This window comes from Syngnathoides biaculeatus, chromosome 16 (assembly GCF_019802595.1).
Source record: "Syngnathoides biaculeatus isolate LvHL_M chromosome 16, ASM1980259v1, whole genome shotgun sequence".
Classification (NCBI taxonomy): domain Eukaryota; kingdom Metazoa; phylum Chordata; class Actinopteri; order Syngnathiformes; family Syngnathidae; genus Syngnathoides; species Syngnathoides biaculeatus.
In genome coordinates, this window is record NC_084655.1 from 348,570 (window position 1) to 373,097 (window position 24,528).

Genomic DNA, 24,528 nt, shown 5'->3' on the forward strand with positions numbered 1-24,528 from the left:
GAGCATGCAGAGGAACAATTAGAAAGATGGAGACATGCACTAGAAAGGAGAGGAATGAAGATTAGCCGAAGTAAAACAGAATATATGTGCGTGAATGAGAGAGGTGGAGGGGGAAGAGTGATGCTACAGGGAGAAGATATAGCGAGGGCGGACGACTTCAAATATTTAAGGTCAACAATACAGAGCAATTCGTGAGTGTGGTAAGGAAGTGAAGAAACAGGTCCAAGTGGGGTGGAACAGTTGGCGGAACGTGTCTGGTGTTTTATGTGACAGAAAAGTTTTTTATTTTTCATCCATACCCAAATATAATGCGCTCTGGTAACTTTTTGAAAATATTTTTGGAAAAAATCATGCATTATTTTTGAGAAATTACGGCACTTTCCCCGCCAAAGTTGGCTCGTTTGGAGACAAGGTTTGAGAGAGCAGACTTAGATGGTTTGGACATGTTCAGAGACGAGACAGTGAGTATATTGGTAGAAGGGTGCTGAGGATGGAGCTGCCAGGCAAAAGAGCGAGAGGAAGACCAAAGAAAAGGTTGATGGAGATGTTGTGAGGGAGGACATGAGGACAGTGGGTGTGAGAGAAAAGATTGCCCATTGCCTTGTGCACGCCATCATATGATAACTTGTATACACGGTAAAACACTAGGTAGCAAGCATGCTAACAATGAAACATGTGTGTTTAAGTGTACTTCATTGGTCTCGTCATACAACATTTACAGATTTTGGAACTCAGTGTGAACTTAAGGTGCGCTATTTTAGTGAAAGTTCAAGATACACCTTATGGTCGCAAAAATATTGTACATATACACAGGTATTTAATACTGCATCCATTATTCACGGATTTTCGTTATTCGCGGGGGAGGGGGGACGTAATAACGGGACATTTTACAGTAAGACTGTTTTGTCATAAAAGAGAGACACATCCTCCATTCTGCTTGCCCACACAGGGACAGACAGACAGACAGACAGACAGACAGACAGACACACACACACACACGCACGCACGCACGCACACGCGCACACACACACACACACACACACACACACACACACACACACAGACCCACAAATACCCCCACACACACAAAACATCCCCCACCCCAAAAAAGTACAATGCTTTTTTTTTTTTTTTTTTTTTAAACACTGTTTCCCTGGAGGTTTAGTGATATCAAATATTTAGTCATCAAAACCAGAGTTTGAAGATAATCAGTGATTTCATACAGTCATAGAGTGCCAAAAAGGGTATCAACACAATTTGTGTTCAAGGCTGTGTACTCCTATTAATTTTTATGCATACTTATGACATATTAGTTGAGAAATCTTTTATATCGACTGTGAATAGAACTGTTTTGTGATAATTTGAAAACTGCCTATGGCTCTAAAACCAAGACGTGATATATTATATATACTTATTGGGATCTTACCTTTGGGTTGCCACACTGTTCACATTTGATGTACTTGGCTGTTGGGAGGAAACAGTTACAGTTAATGCATTTGTAAAGAGTGATTTTTTTTTTTTTTTATATAAATGGAATTTTTTTTTTTTTTAAACAATTCAAAAGGTTGTGATTTTTTTAAATGTCTTTTTTCAACTGTTTTGTGTCAACCGTTGAGACCGTCTCACAGGACCTGAAGTGGGAGACGGACATCAACTCCATCCTCAAAAAAGCCCAGTAAAGGGTGTACTTCTTGCGGCTTCTGAGGAAGCACAGGTTGTCAAAAGCTGCTGAGACAGTTCTACACAGCGGTCATCCAATCAGTACTGTGTACCTCCATCACAGTCTGGTTTGGGGCTGCCACAAAAAAGGACAAACTCCGACTACAACGGACAATCAAAATCGCTCTATGACTTGTCGGCACCACCTTACCCACTCTTGAAGCCTTGCAGGCCACTCGAACTATGTCCAGAGCGGGCAGGATCCTTTCGACCCTCCACATCCAGCCCACCACCTCTTCAAGCTCCTTCTGCCCGGTAAGCGCGACCAATCAATGCAACTCAAAACTAGCAGGCATTCAAAGAGTTTTTCCCCATCTGGCAATTAGGTCATTAAATTCTTGATCAACCAACCTCCTATTTTCTGCCTTGTGCCGTTGTTGGGACACACCCTCATATCCTGCTGGTCCAATCAGTATTATATTTGTAATATTAGTAATATTTTCTGAAGATTGTCACACGATTCACGATATTTCACTTTAAACCTCCCTTTGCATAATTGTTATTGCACTGGTCTACAGTGGGAACTGCGAACAAGTAAGTGCACTCTGTACAAGCTGAACATAATGTGGGGCGTCTTGCACATCTGTGACTCTTATAAGGAATCGTTCCTATTACCTGAATGTCTCTTGTTCTTTGCTCGTGTTTGTTTGTTCTGAATGTCATACCAGGGTGTGATTCCAGTCTTACCTCGTCTGTCAGCCTATCCATCACTGTCACCCTATCCATTACTACCCCAAACAGGAAGGGGCTCAGCACGGAAACCTGATCCAGTCCCACCTCCAACTTCAATTGTTCTGACACAGCAACGGCACATCTCACCGCTGTTCTGACCATCCTCAAGGCAAATAGTGCATCTGTGGTACTCTTTCTCGGCATGAAACCATACTGTTGTCCGCAGATACTTCTGTCCTGAGTCTAGCCTCCACTACTCTTTCCCATAACTTCATTGTGTGGCTCATCATCTTTATTCCTCTGTAGTTTCCACAGTTCTGAATATCGCCTTTGTTCTTAAAAATGGGGACTAGCATACATTTCCTCCATTCTTCTGGCATCTTCTCTCCTGCTAGTATTCTACTGAATAAGCCACCTCACCAAATTGCTTCCATACATCCACTAGTATGTTACCAGGAGCAACTGTCTTTCCATTTTTCATTCTGTTCAGTGCCTTTCTAACTACTGTTAGTTGAGGTTAATACATTAGTTTTAAGGTTAAACTGCTTCAAAATTGTTTTAAAAGGATCCCAAAAGTGTGGTGACTTTGTGAAATAAGAGGATTGTTTGAATGGAAGCTGTGTTAGCTTTGTGGATAGGGGATTGCAGAAGAAGGGCCCTGTGGCAAAAACCAATGACAAAACTCCAACTGAAATACATTGTCGAATGACAGTGCCTCATGTCACACAGCTGTGACCGGCGACGGGTGTCAGAGATGAAATCGCTCGGAGTGGTGGCTAGGCCATCCATCTTGGCCGTGGTCCAGCCTTGCTCATGACATTAAGAAAAATTCAGAAATCACGACGTATGATTTTTTAACAATGTGTGATAAAACTGCAAATAAGTATTTGAACAGACGTGAAAACTAATGTCAATATGTAGTACAGTAGCCTTTTGTTTACAATTGCAGAGGTCAAACGTTTCCTGTAATTGTTCACCAGGTTTGCACACACTGCAGGAGGGATTTTGCCCCACTCCTCCACACAGATGTTCTTTAGATCAGACAGGGTTCTGGGGTGTCGCTGCGAAACACAGAGTTTCAGCTCCCTCCAAAGATTTTCTATTGGGTTTAGGTCTGGAGACTCGCTAGGCCACACCAGAACCTTGATATGCTTCTTCCACTCCTTCGTTTTCCTGGCTGTGTGCTTCGGGTCATTATCATGTTGAAAGACCCAGCCACGACCCATCTGGAAACGGTGGTCCCAGCTCTTTTCAGGTCATTGATTAAGTCCTGTTGTGTAGTCCTGGGCTGATTCCTCACCTTTCTAAGGATCATTGAGACCCAACGAGGTGATATCTTGCATGGGGCTCCAATCTGATCGAGATTAACAGTAGGGTGAATCTGGTCCCCCGAAATCTTTAAAAATCAACAAACTTTTTTGAGGTTCATCATGTAAGAGCTGCGTTTCAAATTTGAACGAAATCGAATCATGTTTAGGGGTTCCTCATGGAGATCTAATTTTTCAAAATTCGTCGGATTTTGGTAAAGAATAGTCGATCAGCAATGCGGCCATTTTCCGGAAAAAAAATTCTAAGCTATCGTCGAGCGGCGTCCAGAACGTCAGGACATTCCCCGGAATGTTCAGAAGCACTCATGAAATCCTTGAGCGGGTTGACCTCTCAGTCCTAGTTGGTGTTTACCTCTCAGTTAACGCGAAGTCATTGAACTGTCAACATGGCTGCTGCGAAACAAAGACCCGCGGTATTTTTTGCTTGGGACCGTCCCAAGCGCGGATGATAAAGCCATCAAGGAGCCAAACTTCCTTCCAGAAAACAGATTCTTCTGTCATTCATTGCTGCAAAAGAGGAATTCCAAAGACAAGATGTCGCCAAGCCTATCAGGGAAGCTGCAAAATCTGTCAGGAAGTCGTGATTTTTTTACCAGAAAGCGAGGACACCAACATTTGCGGAAAACAAGATGTCGGAGAAGGTTGAATCGTGATACGCTGATATGCAAGAGCTGATGAAAATTCCGAAAGATCGACGATTGTCAGGAAGACCGCTTAAACGCATCGAAGATTTCAAATCCGGGTTGGAGGACACATTTCCATTCTGCCCAAGTGATGTCTTCGATCGTATTTCGAATGAAGAAGAATGCCTGTTCCTGAAAAACATGATTGAGACCAGGACGAACGTGATGGGAGCTCAGTCTCTTCAGTGACAGTCTTAACAAGACAGAGAAACGTGAAATAGCGGAAACAATTATCACATTCCCAAAGAAACCACATGACAAGAGTTGGCACGGGACTGATTTCGGGAAACCAATTTTCCCGTTTTGACACTGAACATACAAAGTTGAAAGATTTGTGTTCATGCGATTCGCGGAAATTCTTTGAATTACTTGATATAGACACTGATTTTCTTCATGAAGATCCTGAAAAATGGCAGTCAATGGAAAACTACCGAAAACAATCTGTCGTCCGAAACCTGAGGGTGGCTAACAACAGCACCGAGAGAGGTGTAAAACTAGCTGCCGGATTTCTAAAATCCGCTAAAAAAGAAAAAAACTAACAAAATATTTTGCAAGTTGTAGAAAATGAAAGGAAAGCTGTACCAAACCAACGGAAGAAAATGAAAATTGAAATTGAAAATTGGTATTTGCATTTGTAGACAGTAGACAAACTGAGAAAAATGTAACATTTTACTATTGCAGCGTTCTGTAGGTAGATTTCACGATGTATGTTTTGAATGATGGATGTTCATTTGAATGAATATTTTACAAATACATTTTAATCTTTCCTTTTGGCTATTTTTTTATGAAATCACGGATATTTTATTGGTTGCAGTCCACTGATGCGAGTCAAAATGTAGGCTTTAATGTGTCAATTTGACTGGTGCAATGTTGAGATTTCCATCGCGATGAGGAACCCCTAAACATTGAAATATTTCATTCGAATTTCACCATTTTACTTTTAATATCAAGCCTCACGCTAGAAAAAAGTTAAGTTCAAAAGACTTAAGTTTTCAAAATCAAGGGGACCAGATTCACCCTGATTGACAGTCATGTTTAGCTTCTTCTATTTTCTAATAATTGCTCCTACAGTGGACCTTTTTTCACTAAGTTGCTTAGCAATTTCTCCGTAGCCCTTTCAAGCCGTGTGGAGTTGTTTGTCTCTGATGTCTTTGTACAGCTCTTTGGTCTTGGCAATATTACAAATGTGAGTATTGCTGATTGTATGGGGTGGACAGGTGTCTTTATGCAGCTAATGACCTCGCAGAGTTGCATGTGATTCAGGATAATACATGGAGTAGAGGTGGACTTTTAAAGGCGGACGAACAGATCTATGAAGGTCAGAATTCTCGCTGATAGACAGGTGTCCTAATACTTATTTACAGTTGTATCACAGAAATAAAAAATGTAATTTGTGTAAAATGTAATAAAAATGTGTGTGGGGGGGTACTTCGCAGTTTTTCACATATCGTGGAGGGTTTTGGTTCCCATTAACTAGGAGGGATTACTGTAATGCCACACTGCTATTATTTTAACATACCCCTTTCAACAGATTGCCCAATTGCACAGTTTAAAGAGTGTCAATATCATGAATGCTGGATTTATTGGTTTCTGGGAATCTACTGCACCTATTGGTAAATTGTTTGACATGTAGCAATAAAAAAAAAATACTGAAAACATGGATTAATCTGGTTAGTCACATTGGACAGCTATTATTTTGAACACAACTGTATTAACCTTAAAACTAATGTATTAACCTCAATAGCAAAAATACAATACAAAATCACTCGTCCATCGGTCAAAAAGTTGACCTGATTAAGCAAAGCCAATGTGATATTTGGAGTCAGCACATCAAAACTGTCCAAAATAAGAAAAAAATCTTTGACAACTTAATGAGACAAAGTGCCATAAAGAATTTATTAAACTAATCTGAGGTCCATTTCATCGAGATTGGACAGGCCACATGCGATATATACTGTAATATTCAAAACAAAGTCTTTCAATTCAACCAAGAATTGAACTCTTAATTTATATCAATTTTATAACATTTTATTTTTTTTATGTTTAACTTGAGTTGAAGGTTAAATTGAAGTGACTCAAGAAAAAATAAATGACGAGGAAACTCAATTGGAGATGTTTTGGGGAAAACCATTTAACGCACAATCCAGTCAGGGTTGGAAGACTATCATGGGACCATCCTAGCCACATCAAACAGTTCAGCATCTCGTTACATTAGCTAAAACAGAAATCTGGAATTAAAAAAAAATTCCTTATCCGAAATAAAGTTTTGATGAAAGTTAAGAAACCAAAGGTTTGCCAAGTAATGAAATGAATTTGTTTTAATAAACAATCTTCAAAACCCACCTACAGTGAAGAAAATATGTATTTAAACACCCTGCTATATTGCAAGTTCTCTCACTTAGAAATCATGCAGGGCTCTGAAATTTTCATTGTAGTTGCATGTCCACTGTGAGAGAGATAATCTAAAAAGAAAAATCAGGAAATCACAATGTATGATTTTTTTAACGATTTGTGTGATACAGCTGCAAATAAGTGAGAGATCCAAAGACACCAGAAACAAAATTATACAACTCCACACGGCTGTAAAGTGCTACGGAGAAATTGCCAAGCAGCTTGGTGAAAAAAGGTCCACTGTTGGAGCAATCATTAGAAAATGGAAGAAGCTAAACATGACAGTCAATCTCAATCGGAGTGGAGCCCCTTGCAAGATATCACCTCGTGGGGTCTCACTGATCCTTAGAAAGGTGAGGAATCAGCCCCAGACTACACGACAGGACTTGGTCAATGACCTGAAAAGAGCTGTGACCACTGTTTCGAAAGTAACTGTTGATAATACACTAAGATGTCACGGTTTGAAATCATGCATGGCACGGAAGGTTCCCCTGCTTAAACCAGCACATGTCAAGGCCTGTCTGAAAGGTTTGCCACTGACCGTTTGGATGATACACAGGAGACATGGGAGAAAGTTTTGTGGTCAGATGAGACCAAAATGGAATTTTTTGGTCATAGTTACATTAACCGTGTTTGAAGGAAGATGAATGTTGAGTTCCATCCCAAGAACACCAATACTTAGTGTGAAGCACAGGGGTGGTCGCATCATGCTTTGGGGGTGTTTTTCTGCACATGGGACAGGACGACAGCTCTGTATTAAGGAGAGGATGACCGGGGCCATGTATTGTGATATTTTGGGGAACAACCTCCTTCCCTCAGTCAGAGCATTGGAGATGGGTCATGGCTGGGTCTTTCAACATGACAATGACCCGAAGCACAGCCCGGAAAACCAAGGAGTGGCTCCGTAAGAAGCATATCACAGTTCTGGCGTGACCTAACCAGTCTCCAGACCCAAACCCAATAGAAAATCTTTGGAGGGAGCTGAAACTCCATGTTTCTCAGCAACAGCTCATAAACCTGTCTGATCTAGAGAAGATCTGTGTGGAGGAGTGGGCCAAAAACCCTCCTGCAGTTTCTGCAAACCTGGTGAACAACTACAGGAAACGTTTGACCTCTGTAATGGCAAACAAATCCAACTGTACCAAAGATTAATATTGGGTTTATCAGGTGTTCAAACACTTATTTGCAGCTGTATCACACGACTAAATCATTTAAAAAAAAAAAAAAAAAAAAAAAAAAAATCATACATTGTGATTTCTGGATTCTTCTATTTAGATTATCTCTTTCACAGTGGACAAGCACCTACGATGAAAATTTCAGACCCCTCCATGATTTTTCTAAGTGGGAGAACTTGCAATATAACAGGGTGTTCAAATACTTATTTTCTTCACCGTATACTGCATATTTCTATCACACTCTAACACGAGTTTGGCATTTTTGTCATCTGACACTCATATGATTGGAATTATCTGATTTAGATATGAAATATTCTTAGGTCGTCCAATACAAATCCAAGATGATTTTATCATTATCAAATAAATATCACAACCACAGTGTTCGTGTTCTAAATATGTGCAGACAATCGTCGCATTTATTGTCCTTACTGCATTGAAGGTTTACCATATCCCAGGTGGAAGGTGACACAATGTAACTTGATTCATTGAGAAAATAACAACGCACAATATAAACTCGCAGTCTCCCCAAAATAAACTTACGTTTCTGATCAGGACAGAAGTTCTTGTTGGGATTGCGGGATCTTTTCTTCTGTTTATTTTTGGAGAGTTTCTCAGGTGACACAGTTGTATCCTCTAGTATTCTCTTTTGGCACCCTGTCATCTTTACTTGTGAATCCTGGAAGTTATCTTTGCAAGACAAATCTTTGGGCCTGTCATAGGCAAATGAAAAGATTAGCGCAGTTATTGCGACTTTCAACTTGTCCCATCAGGGGTTACAACAATGAGTTTTTCCACATGATTTGTTTGGCAATATTTTATACTGAATGCCCTTCCTGACCCAACACACCATTTTTTTTTTTTTTTTTAATCTTGATTTTAGACTGGCCGTTGCTGGCTACTGGGGAACTTTGTGGGAATCTAATCTGAACTCTTTCCATGATCACTACCCAACCGGTGCCCCAGTAAAAATATACAAAGCTAACATAGAGGCCTGAATGGGAAGACAAGAAATGGTAGCTCCTACTCACGGTGGTCTGACATATGGTTGGCAGATCCAGTGAGGGAAGGGCAGGGTGCTCTTCTTATCCGGAACATTTCCTCTGGCAATCTCTTCCTGAATGGCAGATAGAGCAACTCATAATGTGGCGTTAGAATGATTGCCATGAAAAGCGACATTAAAAATGATATTACCTGGCATCGCAGCCTTAGCTGGTTACTAACGTGAGCCAAACCCTCAAGAGTTTTGACTTTAGCCAAGTCCTCTCTCAGGTCCTGGTGGATCTGAAGCCTAACGGATCACATCATGTGGCTTAAAATTATTGGATTCTGTTCAAATTGTGAAGATACATCAATTTAGCCAGAATACATTTTTCACACACCGACAGCGCACTTGCATAAACATTAAGTAAATTTGTTAACCCTGATGAATAATACTGTATTTCAAAATGTGGTTTTCCTTGCCAGAGTCAGAAGCATAATCAGCTTTATTGGCCAAGTGTGTAAAAACACAAGGAATTTTTCTCCGGAAGTCGGTGTTCCCCTGGTAAGATATTCAGAACAATAAAGTACTAAGAACAAAGAACATGAGACATTTCTGTTTTTAGGAACTATTACTAATATGAGTCACAGACGTGCAAGATGTAAAGTCGTCTTCATTTAGAACAGGTAAGAGATAAGTGTGTCAACGTCGCACATTGTGTTCAGCTTGTACAGAGTGCCTTTACCCTTTTGCGGTTCCCGTTATAGATCAGTACAGTGACAATTGAGCAAAGGGAGCAGTTTAAAGTGATGAAGCATGTGATAGTCTACAAAATATATTACGAATACTAATACTGATTGGACCAGAAGGGTGTGAGGGTATGTCCAAACAATGGCAGAAGGCAGAAAATAGGTTCACTGATCAAGAATTTAATGACTTAATTGCTAGAGGGAAAAAAACTCTTTGAATGCCTGCTAGTTTTGACTTGGATGGATCGGCAGTGCTTTCCCGACAGAAGGAGCTGGAAGAGCTGGTGTCCAGGATGTGGAGGGTCCGAAAGGATCCTGCCCGCTCTGGAACGCTCTTGTGACAGGCCATGCTTCCCCAGAAGCTGCAAGAAGTACATCCTTTGCTGGGCTTTTTTGAGGATGGAGTTTATGTTCATCTCCCATTTCAGGTCCTCTGAGACTGTAATTCCCAAGGTCTTGAAGGTCTCGACGGTTGACACAAGACAGTTGGACTGTGTAAGGGGCAGCTTTGGTTAAGGATGCCTTTTGAAGTCCACAATCATCTCGACAGTCTTGAGAGTGTTCAACGCCAGGTTGTGTTGACCACACGAACGCTCCAGTCTCATCATTTCCTGTCGATACGCAGACACTGCACTTCATCCTTGAATATCTCAACAGCGAAGGTACCTATGAGAGGATCTTATTTGTGGACTTCAGCTCTGCATTTTAACACCACCATCCCTGAACTCCTCTCCAACTCCTACAACTTCCTGACAGGCAAGACACAGCAGGTGAGGGTGGGAGATACAACCTCATCCATGCACACTATCAGCATCAGGATACCCCAAGGTTGTGTCCTCTCCTCTGCTCTTCTCACTCTACACAAACGATTGCACCTCGAGCCATCAGACTGTCAGACTCCTGATGTTAACAGATGACACCACGGTCATCGGCCTCATCAAAGACAGCGACAAGTCTACATATAGAAAGGAAATGGCAAGACTGGAACTTTGGTTTGGTCAACACAACCTGGCATTTAACACTCTAAATCAGTGGTGTGAAACTGGCGGCCCGCGGGTCATTTGCGGCTCACGAGACAATATTTTGTGGCCCCCACCTTAATATGAAAGTATAATGGTAGTGTGGCCCTTGAGTTTTATATGGATGGCACTTTCACAGTGTTGTGTGCAGAGTTGACGACCCAACTCACCGCATTATAAGGCGCACCTTTAATGAATGGCCTATTTTAATACTTTTTCCATATATAAAGCGGACCGGATTATAAAGCGCACCGCATTATAAGGCGCATAAAATAGATGCTACAGTAGAGGCTGGGGTTATGTTATGCATCCATTAGATGGAGTTGCACTAAAGGCTCAATATTAATCCATATATAAAGTGCACCGGATTATAAAACGCACCGTCGGCTTTTGAGAAAATTAAAGGCTTTTAGGTGCGCCTTATAGTGCGGAAAATACGGTCTTTCTTGAGGCTTTTGAGGAAGCACGGCTTGTCAGAAGAGCTGCTGAGACGGTTCGACACAGCGGTCATCCAATCAGCAATGTCTACCTCCATCACAGTCAGGTTTGGGGCAGACAGACAGACATTCCAATAGCTTCTTCCCTCTTGTAATTAAATTTTTAAACTGCTAACTTACAATTCCATCACAAGATCATTTTTCTTTGCCATGAGTTTGTTCCATTTTTAATTGAGCCAATTATACAACCCCATTTCCAAAGAAGTTAGGGTGTTGTGCTCAACAAAAACAGAATACAATGATTTACAAATCATTTTTAACCTATATTTTATTAAATAAACTGCAAAGATATTTAATCTTCAAAATTACTTACAGGTAACTTACACATCTGTGAAGCCACCATTGATACTGAAAGGTACATACAGTTTTGGAGAAACAGATCTTTTTCATAGATGGGCCTGTTTATTTAAGCAAGCCAACAGCGTGGCTTCGTAGTAAAAGACTGGGTACTTGAATGGCTCGTCTGCAGTCCACACCCGTCTCCCACTGAAAATGTGTGGCGCATAATCAGAATCCTCTTTATTTGCGAAGAATATCGGAAACAGGTGGCAGGGTGGCTCAGCTGTAAAGTATTTGCCTCACAGTTCTGAGGTCCAGGGTTCGAGCCTGCACCGCCTGTGTGGAGTTTGCATGTTTTCCCCATGCCTTTGGGGGTTTTCTTCGGGCACTCCCAATTTCCTCCCACATTCCAAAAACATGCAACATTAATTGGATACTCTAAATTGCCCCTAGGTGTAATTGTGAGTGCAGCTGTTTGTCTCTATGTGCCCTGTGATTGGCTGGCAACCAGATCAGGGTTGTACCCTGCCTCCCACCCGTTGACAGCTGGGTTTGGCTCCAGCACTCATGTGACCCTTTTGAGGATATGTGGCTAAGAAAATGGATGGATGGATATATCGGAAACATACAAGGAATTTGTTTCTGGTAGTTGGAGCCACTCTAGTATAAACATGCATGAGGACAACAGTCAATTGAGACAAAGACACTGTGGTAACAGACACATAAAGGCAGCTAGTAATCTGGCAATGATACAACTTTTTTTTTTGACAATTGTGCAAAGGATGCAATGTCCTAAATCGTGACTTTTTTTTGACAATTGTGCAAAGGATGCAGAGTCCTAAATTATAAAAGCAGTCCCGGGTGATAGTACTGAAAATTGGAAACCAGCAGGGGGGCTTAAACAATCCCAGCCCCCCGTCATGATGCCCCTTCGGGGGCGCGCCCTCAGGTTTGAAAACCGCTGGCCTAAGGACAGAATTGAGTTTTGTGAGCAACACTATGGCATTATTTACCTTGAAGATATTGATGGAAAAGTAAAGAAAGTCAGAAGAAGCCATATTGTTTATTTGTGGACAAAGAGAAACCCTATGGCAGAGTACCCAGAGAGGAACTGTAAAACTGGATGTGGGATTTTGGAGTGAGAAAGAACTATCTATCCCCGGCACTGCTAACCTGCAGGGCGTTGGTGGAAATTCAGCTGCTGTGGGTCGAAGACAAAGAAGAGGAGGAAACCGGATCCATCGACCGAAGAGGAATGCACAGAGCCTACAACTGAATTTAGGGATTTTGAATGTTGGGACTATGACAGGAAAAGCTCAGGAGTTGGTTGAGGTTAGGGCTAGGAGTTAGTTGACATGATGATTAGGAGAAACGTTGATATTCTGTGCATTCAAGAGAGTAAGTGGAAAGGTAGAGGGCTAGAAGTTTAGGAGCAGGGTTTAAATTATTTTACCACGTAGATGGGAAGAGAAATGGCGTAGGGGTTATATTAAAGGAAGAGCTGGGTAAGAATGTCTTGGAGGTGAAAAGAGTATCACATCGAGTAATTAGACTAAAATTTGAAATTGCGGGTGTTGTGTATAATGTGGTTAGCGGCTATGCCACACGGGTAGACCGGAAGACTGGACTACGACAGCCAAGGTAATCAGAGAGACAGGCAGGAGAGTACTTGGTGTGTCTTTTGGTAGGAAAGGGGAGAAGGAGACTTGGTGGTGGAACCCCAAAATACAGGGAGTCATACAAGGAAAGAGATTAGCAAAGAAGAAGAGGGACACTGAGAGGACTGAGGAGAGGCGAAAGGAGTGCATCGAGATGCGAAGTCGGGCAAAGGTAGAGGTGGCAAAGGCTAAACAAGAGGCATATGAAGACATGTAGACAAGGTTGGACAGGAAAGAAGGAGAAAAAGATCTCTACAGGTTGGCCAGAATGAGGGATAGAAATGGGAAGGTTGTGCAGCAGGTAAGGGTTATGAAGGATAGAGATGGAAATGTGTTGACTGGTGCCAGTAGTGTGCTAAATAGATGGAAAGAATACTTTGAGAAGTTGATGAATGAAGAAAATGAGAGAGAAGGAAGAGGTAAGTGTGAAGGACCAGGAAGAGGCAATGATTAGTAAGGGGGAAGTCAGAAAGGCACTACAAAGGAGGAACAATGGAAAGGCAGTTGGTCCTGATGACATATCGGTGGAGGTATGGAATCAATTTGGAGAGATGGCTGTGGAGTTTTTGACCAACTTATTCAACAGAATATGGTTTCATGCCTAGAAAGAGTACCACAGATACAGTATTTGCCTTGAGGATGCTAGTGGAAAAGTACAGAGAAGGTCAGAAGGAGCTGCATTGTCTTAATCGATCTAGAGAAAGCCTATGACAGAGTACCAAGAGAGGAACTGTTGTACTGCATGCGTAAGTCTGGTGTGGCAGAGAAATATGTTAAAATACCACAGGACATGTATGATGGCAGCAGAACAATGGTGAGGTGTGCCTTAGGTGTGACAGAAGAATTTCAGGGATCAGCTCTATGCCCCTTCCTGTTTGCAGTTGTAATGGATAGGCTGACAGATGAGGTTAGACTGGAATTCCCTTGGACCATGATGTTCGCAGATGATATTGTGATATGCAGTGAAAGCAGGGAGCATGCAGAGGAACAATTAGAAAGATGGAGACATGCACTGGAAAGGAGAGAAATGAAGATTAGCCGAAGTAAAACAGAATATATGTGCGTGAATGAGAAAGGTGGACGGGGAAGAGTGAGGCTACAGGGAGAAGAGATAGCGAGGGTGGAGGACTTCCAATATTTAGGGTCAACAATCCAGAGCAATGAAGAGTGTGGTAAGGAAGTGAACAAACGGGTTCAAGCAGGTTGGAACAGCTGGCGGAAGGTGGTGTGTTATGTGACAGAAGAGTCTATGCTAGGATGAAGGGCAAAGTTTACAAAACAGTGGTGAGGCCGGCCATGATGTACGGATTAGAGAAGGTGGCACTGAAGAAACAACAGGAAGCAGAACTGGAGCTAGCAGAAATGAAGATGTTGAGGTTCTCGCTTGGAGCGAACGGGTTGGATAGGATTAGAAATGAGCTCATTCGAGGGACAGCCAAAGTTTGATGTTTTGGAGACACGATTCGAGAGAGCAGACTTTGATGGTTTGTTCAGAGGCGAGAGAGTGAGTATATTGGTAGAAGGGTGCTGAGGATGTAGCTGCCAGGCAAAAGAGGGAGAGGAAGCCCAAAGAGAAGGTTTATGGATGGGGTGAGGGAAGACATGAGGGCAGTTGGGGTTAGAGAGGAAGATGCAGGAGATAGGCTAAGATGGAAAAAGATGACACGGTGTTGCGATCCCTAACGGGACAAGCCGAAAGGAAAAGAAGAATAAGAAGAGTCTCTGCAAGGGTGAATGTACGATGTACGGATTAGGGAAAGTGGCACTGAAGAGACAACAAAAGGCACAGGTGGAGGTGGCGCAAACGTTGAGGTTTGGTCTAGGAGTGACCATCTTGGATAAAATTAGAAATTAACCCATCGGAGGGAGAACCAAGGTTTGATGTATTGGAGAAGAACAAAGAGAGCAGACTTTAATGGTTTGGACACATCCAGAGGAGAGTGAGTGAGTGTATTAGTATGACGAGGATGACATTGCCAGGTGAGAGAGCTCAGTAAAGACCGAATTGAAAGTTGTTGTAAGGGCAATTGGTCTTCGAGAAGAGGATGCATGAGATGCAGATAAGATTTTCTTACAAGGAAAAGTATGACACACTAGTGATCCATAACAGGACAAGTCGAATGGAAAAGGAGACAATTCTAAAGTAATGTCTTATTTTCATTGGTTATTTTTCAGTAAATTTCTACTTTCAATTTGTCAAATTCAAGTGCCTTCACTTCACTTTCTTTCATTAAAAGAGAATAAATAAGTTTGTTTGTGCATACATGCTCCTTACAGGTGTATTGTGAACTTGGAAGATTATTTTATCAATAAGTCAAGAAACCACGATGGTCGACCTGTACCTCGCCCTCCCTACAACTGTAATCAAGACATGCAAAACTAGCAGATGATGAAAATTTTCAAAACCAGAATCCAGCCGGAATCCAGCAGAATAGCAAAGAAGTAAGAGTGATTGCACCAACAAGCGTGTATTTTGTGACGTGGTTTCTGTCGGCACACTGTAAGAGTAGATAAAGTAAAATAAAACAACAACCAAAAAAAAACCATACGTGTGGTGCCACAGCTTGAAGAGATGGGCTCGTACATAGGACAGGTTGCATGGGGGATGCTGCCTCACCACCTCAAAGTACTCTTCGGCCATCTCCCAAACGGGGGGGCTACGTCCTTCAAAGAGTGCTGGGTTATGGAGGTTTCCCTCTAAATAGCAAAGACATTTGAAAATTTTAAAAAATATATTTATATCGCTTTTCAAGCATTTTTAAATAATTTGTTACACACCTGCACTCATCACCCCTTGCACTCCTGTCTCCTTAATGCAGCGTTGCACATCACTCAGATGCTGAATGTTGCCGTTCGCAAATACAGGAATATTTACAGCCTTCCTGTAACATAATATTTTCAGTTGAAATGTTTTATTTTTTTGACCTTGGTACCTTCAAGTTGGAATGTCCATTAAAGGGATTTTTATGAAAATGTTTGAGAAAAGTATCATGCACTGAAAAAGTATTGAACCTTTTTCAAAGTCTGCTATTTTTGTACGGTTTCCCTATTTTAATGAAGATAAGCAAAAAAAATTCAAATAGTTGACATATATAGCCGAAGTAAACTTAAAAATACTGTTTTAAAGGTCAAGTGTCATCTCTATAAATATTCTAAAATAGATATTGTCATGAAAAAATACATAACATTATTCACTCCATATATTTTCTATACGAAAAAATAAATATGAGCGGAGAGTACGTTATCTATGCGCAAAGTTGGAGAAATGTCATTCGATGACATCCAAGTGGTCGCCATATTGGCTGCATCCCCTGTCCGTGACGTCACCTGGACATTTGCCATTGAAAACACGCTGTGGGCCCTACTATGGGAGATGAACACGCCCCTTCTGACACGAAGCTCTTTTCGAAAAAGAGAAAATCACACAACTGAGTGAAGTTACCGGGGAAATATTACCCTATTGTTTCGAGCAATATTCAGATGACATGCAATAAAGGCCAAAACGCCTCCCCATCCGATCCACTTCTGCGGCGGAGATGAGCCATGGCGGCCTGGCCCTGCGACGACCCACCCTGGCCCGGCACCAAGGTGGCTTATCATGGCGCCAAGTCGGGCCACTTTACGGCATTGTTCATAGCCGCCGCCGTCTGCGATGAACAACACCGTTGAGCCGGGGCGCTTTCCGGTGTTGTTATCGCACGCGGCTGAGTGCGGCATTGTCGGCAGCGGTCTTCAGAGCCCCCGCCCGCTGTCTGCGAGCCCGACGCGCAGCCTTCACCAAAGCGATGAACGGCATATGCGGCGCCTCGGCTGGGGTGGCTCATTTTCAGCGCCGACTTCCTTCTTCTTGAAAACAAATCCCTCGAGAGGATTTTCATGGCGGGAGTTACAAAAAGCTGTATACGTCAAAATTATGTTTTGTAGTGAAAAAACACATTGGGTCCATGTCACAGCAGGCGTTTTTTTCATTAATAACATACTAAAAATCATGCATTTCATGACAGTGGCCCTTCAAATGGTTATTTATTTCAAAGAGAAAACATGGCCTTGTGTGAAAAAGTAATTCGCAACATTGTTAAATAACTCTGGCAAATCTTTTCATTTTCACTGATCACAATGTGTTGGAAAATGTGTTATATATACCAAATATTACTTCCGTTAGTTTTGGGCAATGCAAGAGGCTTTAGTGTTATTTGTTGTGACTACTTGCTCTTTCCCGGCCATACTGTGCATAATACTTGCTCCTTGTTATGTTGTGACTAGACATAATTGTTTGCTTTCATGCTCAGTCTCACTTTGATATAAGAATAGGGGGTTTTGTCTGAGGCTTCAGTAAGGGGTGACAACTTGTACTGTTTTCTCTTTGCAAAGCCTTTTCTGTAATAAACCCCCATAAAGACAAGACTGCTTCCTTACTTATGATGTCTGGAAATATGGTTATCAGATTTACAGTGTTCCCCTGTTATTCACAAGTGTTACATTACTTACACCCCCGCGAATAATGAAAAAAGCACATGCTTTGTGTCAATTATTTGAGTCACTTTTATGTTTTATTATTTGCCAGTTATGCTATTCTGTTTGCTGTAGTCTGATCATTTTAGTTTCGATGCGACATCGTGAGCGTGAACAACATCAAACCGGAGTGCTGGGAGAAAACTCACGCTGGGATAGGGAGAACGTGCAAACGCCACACAGGCGGGGCCGTGATTGAACACAGACCACAGAACTGTGAGGTCAGCTCTCGGCAGCTACGCCACCCTATTGTGTTTAAGTGTACTTTATTGGACAAGTCACAACATTTGCAAAAACTCAGTGTGTACATATGGTGCATGTAGTGTGGTGCCTCGTCGATTTAGAAGAGAATTTAAGATCTCTATGTTTATGAACATACACTACATAAAAAAATTAATTGGAGAGCAAAATCCACAAATATGCTGGGCCATGAACAAAGAACCTCGAATTGGCAAGGGAACACAGTCGATGCAAACAGGGACAGAAACTTCCTGACAAGACTATGTTTCGGGCAAGTTGCTGCTACAGTATGTATCGCTTGTGGTCTGATCTGTCCAAGTTAGCCAAGTGGAGGAGGTCAGTTTGTGTTTGGAAGGTGGGTTCCACCGTGGCCTCACCCAATGACAAAGATCAGAAAGAGTGCAATCTGGACGAAGACCAAAAACACAACTGCCTTCTGCAACCCAAATCATGGCCCTCCACACGCAGCACTACTGTAGTTCCCCCTCCACACAGGCACACACACACGTACACACACACAAGGCCCACTGCAGTGACACAACGACAATGATTTCAAGAGCAGTCACCTCCCTCCTTCAGGCCGTACGGTCTCATGGATAGCAAAGCACCGCTGAACCAGGTTTAAGGAAGTTTAGGCTGGGAGGGAACACAGACGGTACAGGAAAATGCTTTCATTGTGGAAAGAAGGGACACTGGCTAGAAGTCCGATCAGATACTCTCCGAAGGAGAAAAAAAACAAAAGGTTGGTGGTGGGGGACCCAGTTCGTGTGACTCTTGGCTAACTCCTGAGGGTCCCAAAGACAGACCCAGTGCTTTACTGGTGATATGCAGACACACAGACAGATCCAACATTGCCGTTCGTTAATCTCCTGCAATGAACATGTGCTTGGCACTGATAACACTGTCTTGCTTCAGCGAATTATTTAACAGTCATCATCAGACATTCATAAACACACTTATGGACTTCATGTATGCAACTATGAAGGAGAATTGATAGAGCCCTTTGAATTGTCCTCCCTCTGTTCAAAACCAGTCCAAATTGACAGAATTAGCATGATTTTTAGATATCTCAACACTGTTACGTTCTTTTGGTGGTCTGTTTTGTTTGTTCTATTGTTAAAAAAGGATGAGGGATGAAGATGGAGTGAAAATTGACAGATTTGAATGTATGTAGGGTGTATAATAATTACTTGTAATTGTCTGAGGATATATTTCCCATGTTAGATGTAGAAGTGTGGTCTGAGACCTAAGGTGCAGCAGTTTGAAACTACTTGAACAAATCTAGAAGTCCGAAAACTTTGACCTAGTTTTCTGTGTCTGGAAAAACTTGTGTGGCTGACCTCTGATGTCACTACAGGTAAACCAATTGTACTACAGATAGTTTCTCATGCATGCACAGGCAGATCCATCGCACTGTACAATGACCAGACAGGTGGTCGCGTACCTATTTACTTAATACACGGCGTTTGCATAATTTTAAAACAAGACCGAAAACTTCATATATACATTCGGGATATTGAAGCCTTTACTATTTATCAGTTTATGACAACTTCACAAATGCTTACCAGTCTTCGTTTCCAACACGAGGCATATCCTGTTCCCTGAATGGTCGGCACTTTCTTCATGGCCAGCTATTTCGTCTGCATTCGAACGTGTGTATATGCTGTCTAACTGGCTCAAATTGTTAACCTTTAACACCTTTATAAAGCTCATATTCTTCACCATCTTCGTGGGACCCTTCAGAATAGTGTTCATCGCTCAAAGTATCTGAAAATTCATCGTCATTCTTACAATGTATTCCAATGCTCTTCATTGTTGTCACCGGTTCGGACGTCACATTCCAACATGTCTGTTTCCGCTTTGTTTCTGTCTTTTTCTGGCGAATCCAGCAATGTGCGATCATTTTTTGCAGATAATCAAAAAATAAAAATGTTTCCTTCATAACGGATTTTAGATTGGAATTCTGCATTGAAAAAACTGGATAATATAAGAAAAAGGTGCATTGAGGATCTTCCATACACTTTAATTGAAGAGCTGGCAAAGAATGTGTTGGAGGTGAAAAAAATAGAGTGAGTGATGAGGCTGAAACTCGAAATTGAGGGTGTTATGTATCATGTGATTCACAGCTATACCCCACAGGAAGAATCTGGCCTAGAGTTGAAAGAGAAATTCTGGAAGGAACTAGATTAAGTAGTTCTGAGCATCCAAGAAAGAGAGAGATGTGATTGGTGCAGGTTGTCATGGACATGTTGGTCAAAGAAACAGGGGCGATGAAGAAGTTATGGTTAAGTACGGCACCCATGAAAGGAACATAAAGGGACAGATGGTGGAGGAGTTTACAAAAAGGATGGACATCGCAGAAGTGAACACTTTTTTCCAGAAGAGGCAGGAACATATAGTGACGTACAAGAGTGGAGGTAAAAGCACGCAGATGGATTATATTCTGTGCAGATGATGTAATCTGAAGGCGGTTACTGACAGTAAAGTAGTGGTAGGGGAGAGTGTAGCTCGACAGCATAGGATGGTAGTATGTAGGATGATTCTGGTGGTGGGTAGGAAGATTAAGAAGACAAAGGTAGAGCAGAGAACCATGTAGTAGAACCTGAGACAGGCTTTTGATCGACAGAAGGAGCTGCCGGAAGACTAAACTACATCACTCAAGGTGATCAGAGAGAGGCATGGTCAAACTTGGTGTTAACTGGTAGGAAAAGGGAGGATGAGACTTGGTGGTGGAACCCCAAAATACAGGAAGTAATACAAGGAAAGAGTTGAGTGAAGAAGTGGTGGGACACAGAGGACTAGGGCGAGGCGAAAGGAATACATTGGGATGCAACGTACGGCAAAGGTAGAGGTGGCGAAGGCTCAACAAAAGGCATATGACGACCTATACACCAGGTTGAAACCGAAAGAAGGAGAAAAGGATCTCTACGGGTTGGCCAGACAGAGGGATGGAGATGGGAAGGATGTGCATTAGGTAAGGATGATTAAGGATAGAGATAGAAATGTGTTGATAGGTGCCAGTGGTGTGCTGGATGAATGAAAAAAGTTGATGAATGAAGAAAATGAGTGCAAAGGAAGAGTAGAAGAGGCAAGTGTGATGCCCCAGGAAGTGGCATTAATTAATAAGGGGAAGTTAGAAAGGGACTACAAAGGAAGAAAATGGAAAGGCAGTTGGTCCTGTTGACATACCTGTCGAGGTATGGAACCAATTTGGAGAGGTGGCTGTGCACTTACTCAACACAATATGAGCAGGTGAGAAGATGCCTGAAGAATGGAGGAAAAGTGTGCGATTTTCCATTTTTAAGATCAAAGGCGATTCGCAGAGCTGTGGGAATTATAGAGGAATAAAGTTGATGAGCCACACCATCAATTATGGGAAAGAGTAGTGGAGGCTAGACTCAGGACTGTAGTAAGCATCCGCAAGCAACAGTATGGTTTCATGGCTAGAAAGAGTACCACAAATGCAATATTTGCATTGAGGATGCAAGTGGAAAAGTACAGAGAAGGTCAGAAGGAGCCACATTGTGTTTTTGTGGTACTGCATGCGTAGGTCTGGTGTGATGGAGAAATATGTCAGAATAGTACAGGACATGTATGTACAGCAGAACAGTAGTGAGGTGTGCTGTAGGTGTAACAGAAATATTTATGAATTCTGGGGGTGGGACTGCATCAGGGATCATTTCTCAGCCCCTTCCTGTTTGCTGTGGTTAAGGATAGGCTGACAGGTGAGGTTAGACTGGAATCCCTGTGGACCATGATGTTCGCAGATTACAATGTGATATGCAGTGAAAGCAGGGAGCAGGTGGGGGAACAATTAGAATGATGGAGGCATGCACTGGAAAGGGAAGGAATGAAGATTAGCCAAAGTAAAACAGAATTTATGTGCGTGAATGAGATGGGTGGAGAGGGAAAAGTGAGACTCCAGGGAGAAGAGATTGTGAGGGTGGACAACTTCAAATACAATCACAATACAATACATACAAATACAATCTCGAGCGATGGTGAGTGTGGTCAGGAAGTGAAGAAACAGGTCCAAGCGGGTTGAAACAGCTGGCGGAAGGTGTCTGGTGTGTTATGTGACAGAAGAGTCTCTGCTTGGATGAAAGGCAAAGTTTATAAAACAGTGGTGAGACCAGCGGATTTGAAACGTTGGCGCTGAAGATAAAACAGGAAAAAGAACTGGAGGTGGCAGAAATGAAGATGTTGAGGTTCTCTCTAAGACTGTGCAGGTTGGATAGGATTAGAAATGAGCTCATTATAGGGACAGCCAAAGTTGGATGTTTTGGAAACAAAGTTTGAGAGAGCAGAATTTAATGTTTTGGACATCGACAAAGGCGAGAGAGTGAATACATTGGAAGAAAGGTAATGAGGATGGAGCTACCAGGCAAAAGAGCAAGAGGAAGACCAAAGAGAAGGTTGATGGATGTTGTGACGCAAGACATGAGGGTAGTCGGTGTTAGAGAGGAAGATGCAGGAGATAGGCTTAGATGGAAAAAGATGACGCGCTGTGGCGAACCCTGACGACACAAGCCGAAAAGCTAAGAAGAAAAGAAGAATTTTATTATTTCATTTTTCATCTGGGCATTGATTGTTGCTGTTTAACAATATGTGATGTGTCATTACTATTGGATTGATTCATAGAGCAAAGCAAAAGCAAAGCAAATGTGTTTGTAAAGTGCATTTCAAACATGAGGTAACTCAATGTCCTCCACATGATTAAAAGTATTTGAAAAAGATAAAACATTTAAAATGGGATAAAAAAAATGACAACAAAAATATAAATATTAAAAAAGTACTATTAAAATTACTTACAGTGCAAGAAATATGATTAAAAATGGAAATACTCGAAAAAGCATGACAAAAAAAAGAAGAGTTTTCAACCTGGATTTAAAAACATTCACACCTAGCCTCACCTCTGTTGGCAAATTATTCCATTTGTGTGCGCCATAATAGATAAATGCTGCTTCACCATGTTTGCTTTGAACTCTGCACTCCACAATTTGACCTGAGACAGTCAATCTCAGAGGTCTACCGGGTTTGGATTCCACAAGCATTTCTTTCATGGATTCAGGACCTAAATCATTCAGTGATTTATAGCCCAGTAGCAGAACTTTAAAATCTATTCTCAAGCTGACTGGAAGCCAGTGCAAGGACTTGAGGATTGGAGTTATAAGGTCTGACTGCTTTGTTCTGGTCAGAACGCGAGCTGCAGCATTCTGAATTAGATGCAGCTGTTTAATCCTCTTTTTGGGGAGTCCAGTCGGAAGACCATGACAGCAGTCAAATATACTTGAGATAAAAGCATGGATGAGGTTTTCCTGGTCTGCTTGACACATACAAGCCTTCACTTTAGATATGTTCTTCTGATGGTAAAAGGCAGTTTTCGTGATTGATTTGACGTGACTGTTGAAAGTCAGGTTGGAATAAATCAGAACACCAATGTTTCGGATATGGTCTTTGGTTTTAAAAGATCGAAACTCCAACGGTTTACTCACAGCAATTCAACTTTTTTTTATTGCCAAAAACAATTGTCTCTGTTTTGTTGTGATGTAGTTGAAGAAAATTTGGGCTCATCCAGTTATTTATCCGATTTAGACAGTGGCACAATACCTCAATTTAACTGTTAGTACCTCCTTTCCTCCAGGTATGACCTAAACCATTTAAGGTTTGTTCCATTTAGTCAGTTTCATCAGTTTTGCGTCAGTTACCCTTTATCGACAGTATGTTTCAGCACCTTATAATAGGATGTGCCTTATGTATGTGTTAAGTACAGAAATAGAGCCTGTAATTGAGACTGTGCTTTATAATACAGTACCAATTCTTCCCTGGTAATCAAATATATGAGCACAATGTGGTTTGCTCTCATTTACTGACTAAAAATACAGCTGCATTTCGCAGTAAGAGCAAGTAAATAAAGCTGTATCCATGTACAAATAAAGTCCCTAACTTCTGAAAAATTTTAACGTTTCATTATCCCCTTTTCTGTTTGGCATCTTGACATGACAGTGAAGTCTACATTTTTTTTTTTTGATAACCATACTTTTCGGAGTATGAGTCACAGTTTTATACTCCGGAATGAATTATTTGTGAAATTATTCACATGATTATATAATTTCACATTTTCCCACTGACAAATGCAAGAGAGCGCTCTAGGCCTGTGTGTCTATACCTGCTACTTCTGTACCCCTGAAGATTGATAATTTCAAAATTAGTAGTTCTGCTGATGCTGACGGCCATGCTACCCCAAGAATGCCCGATCTTGTCAGATCTCAGAAGGTAAGCGGATTTGGCCAAGGTTAATACTTGGATGGGAGACCTCCTGAGAATACCAGGTGCTGTAAGCTTTTCGCCCCGGCTAAATGAGGAGGGGTTGGGTCAGGAAGGGCATCCAGAATAAAACTGCCAAACAAATATTTGTTTATCTAAGATGACACGTTATGGCGACCCTCAACGGGACAAGTCGAAAGGAAAGGAAGAAGAAGTGAACCATTTTAGAGGCTACATGTTTAAAATTGTTTTGTTTTATAATGGCATTTCACTTACAGTATATTGTATGAAATGTTAAGAGCTCTGAGTGAGAACGTTCCACTCGGAAATTGAAACAAAAATGAAATTTTTCAAAGCCTG

General features: G+C 41.7%; 1 protein-coding gene across 7 annotated transcripts in view; it reads right to left on the reverse strand.

Moving 5' to 3' along the window:
• dus1l (dihydrouridine synthase 1-like (S. cerevisiae)) overlaps positions 1-24,528 on the reverse strand; it is a 90,602-nt gene that overhangs the window by 9,347 nt on the left and 56,727 nt on the right. For 6 of the 7 annotated variants that reach the window (XR_009798953.1, XR_009798954.1, XR_009798957.1 and 3 more), the window contains 6 exons: positions 15,928-16,031; positions 15,699-15,846; positions 9,160-9,256; positions 8,997-9,082; positions 8,509-8,678; positions 1,427-1,464 (listed from right to left, as the gene is read on the reverse strand). Coding sequence is in view for 1 of the 7 variants with exons in the window: in XM_061847342.1 (XP_061703326.1) it covers positions 1,427-1,464; positions 8,509-8,678; positions 8,997-9,082; positions 9,160-9,256; positions 15,699-15,846; positions 15,928-16,031 (643 nt within the window). In the remaining 6 variants the exon portion in view is untranslated. The remainder of the gene's footprint in view (positions 1-1,426; positions 1,465-8,508; positions 8,679-8,996; positions 9,083-9,159; positions 9,257-15,698; positions 15,847-15,927; positions 16,032-24,528) is intronic. The other variant, XR_009798956.1, reaches the window with a different exon arrangement.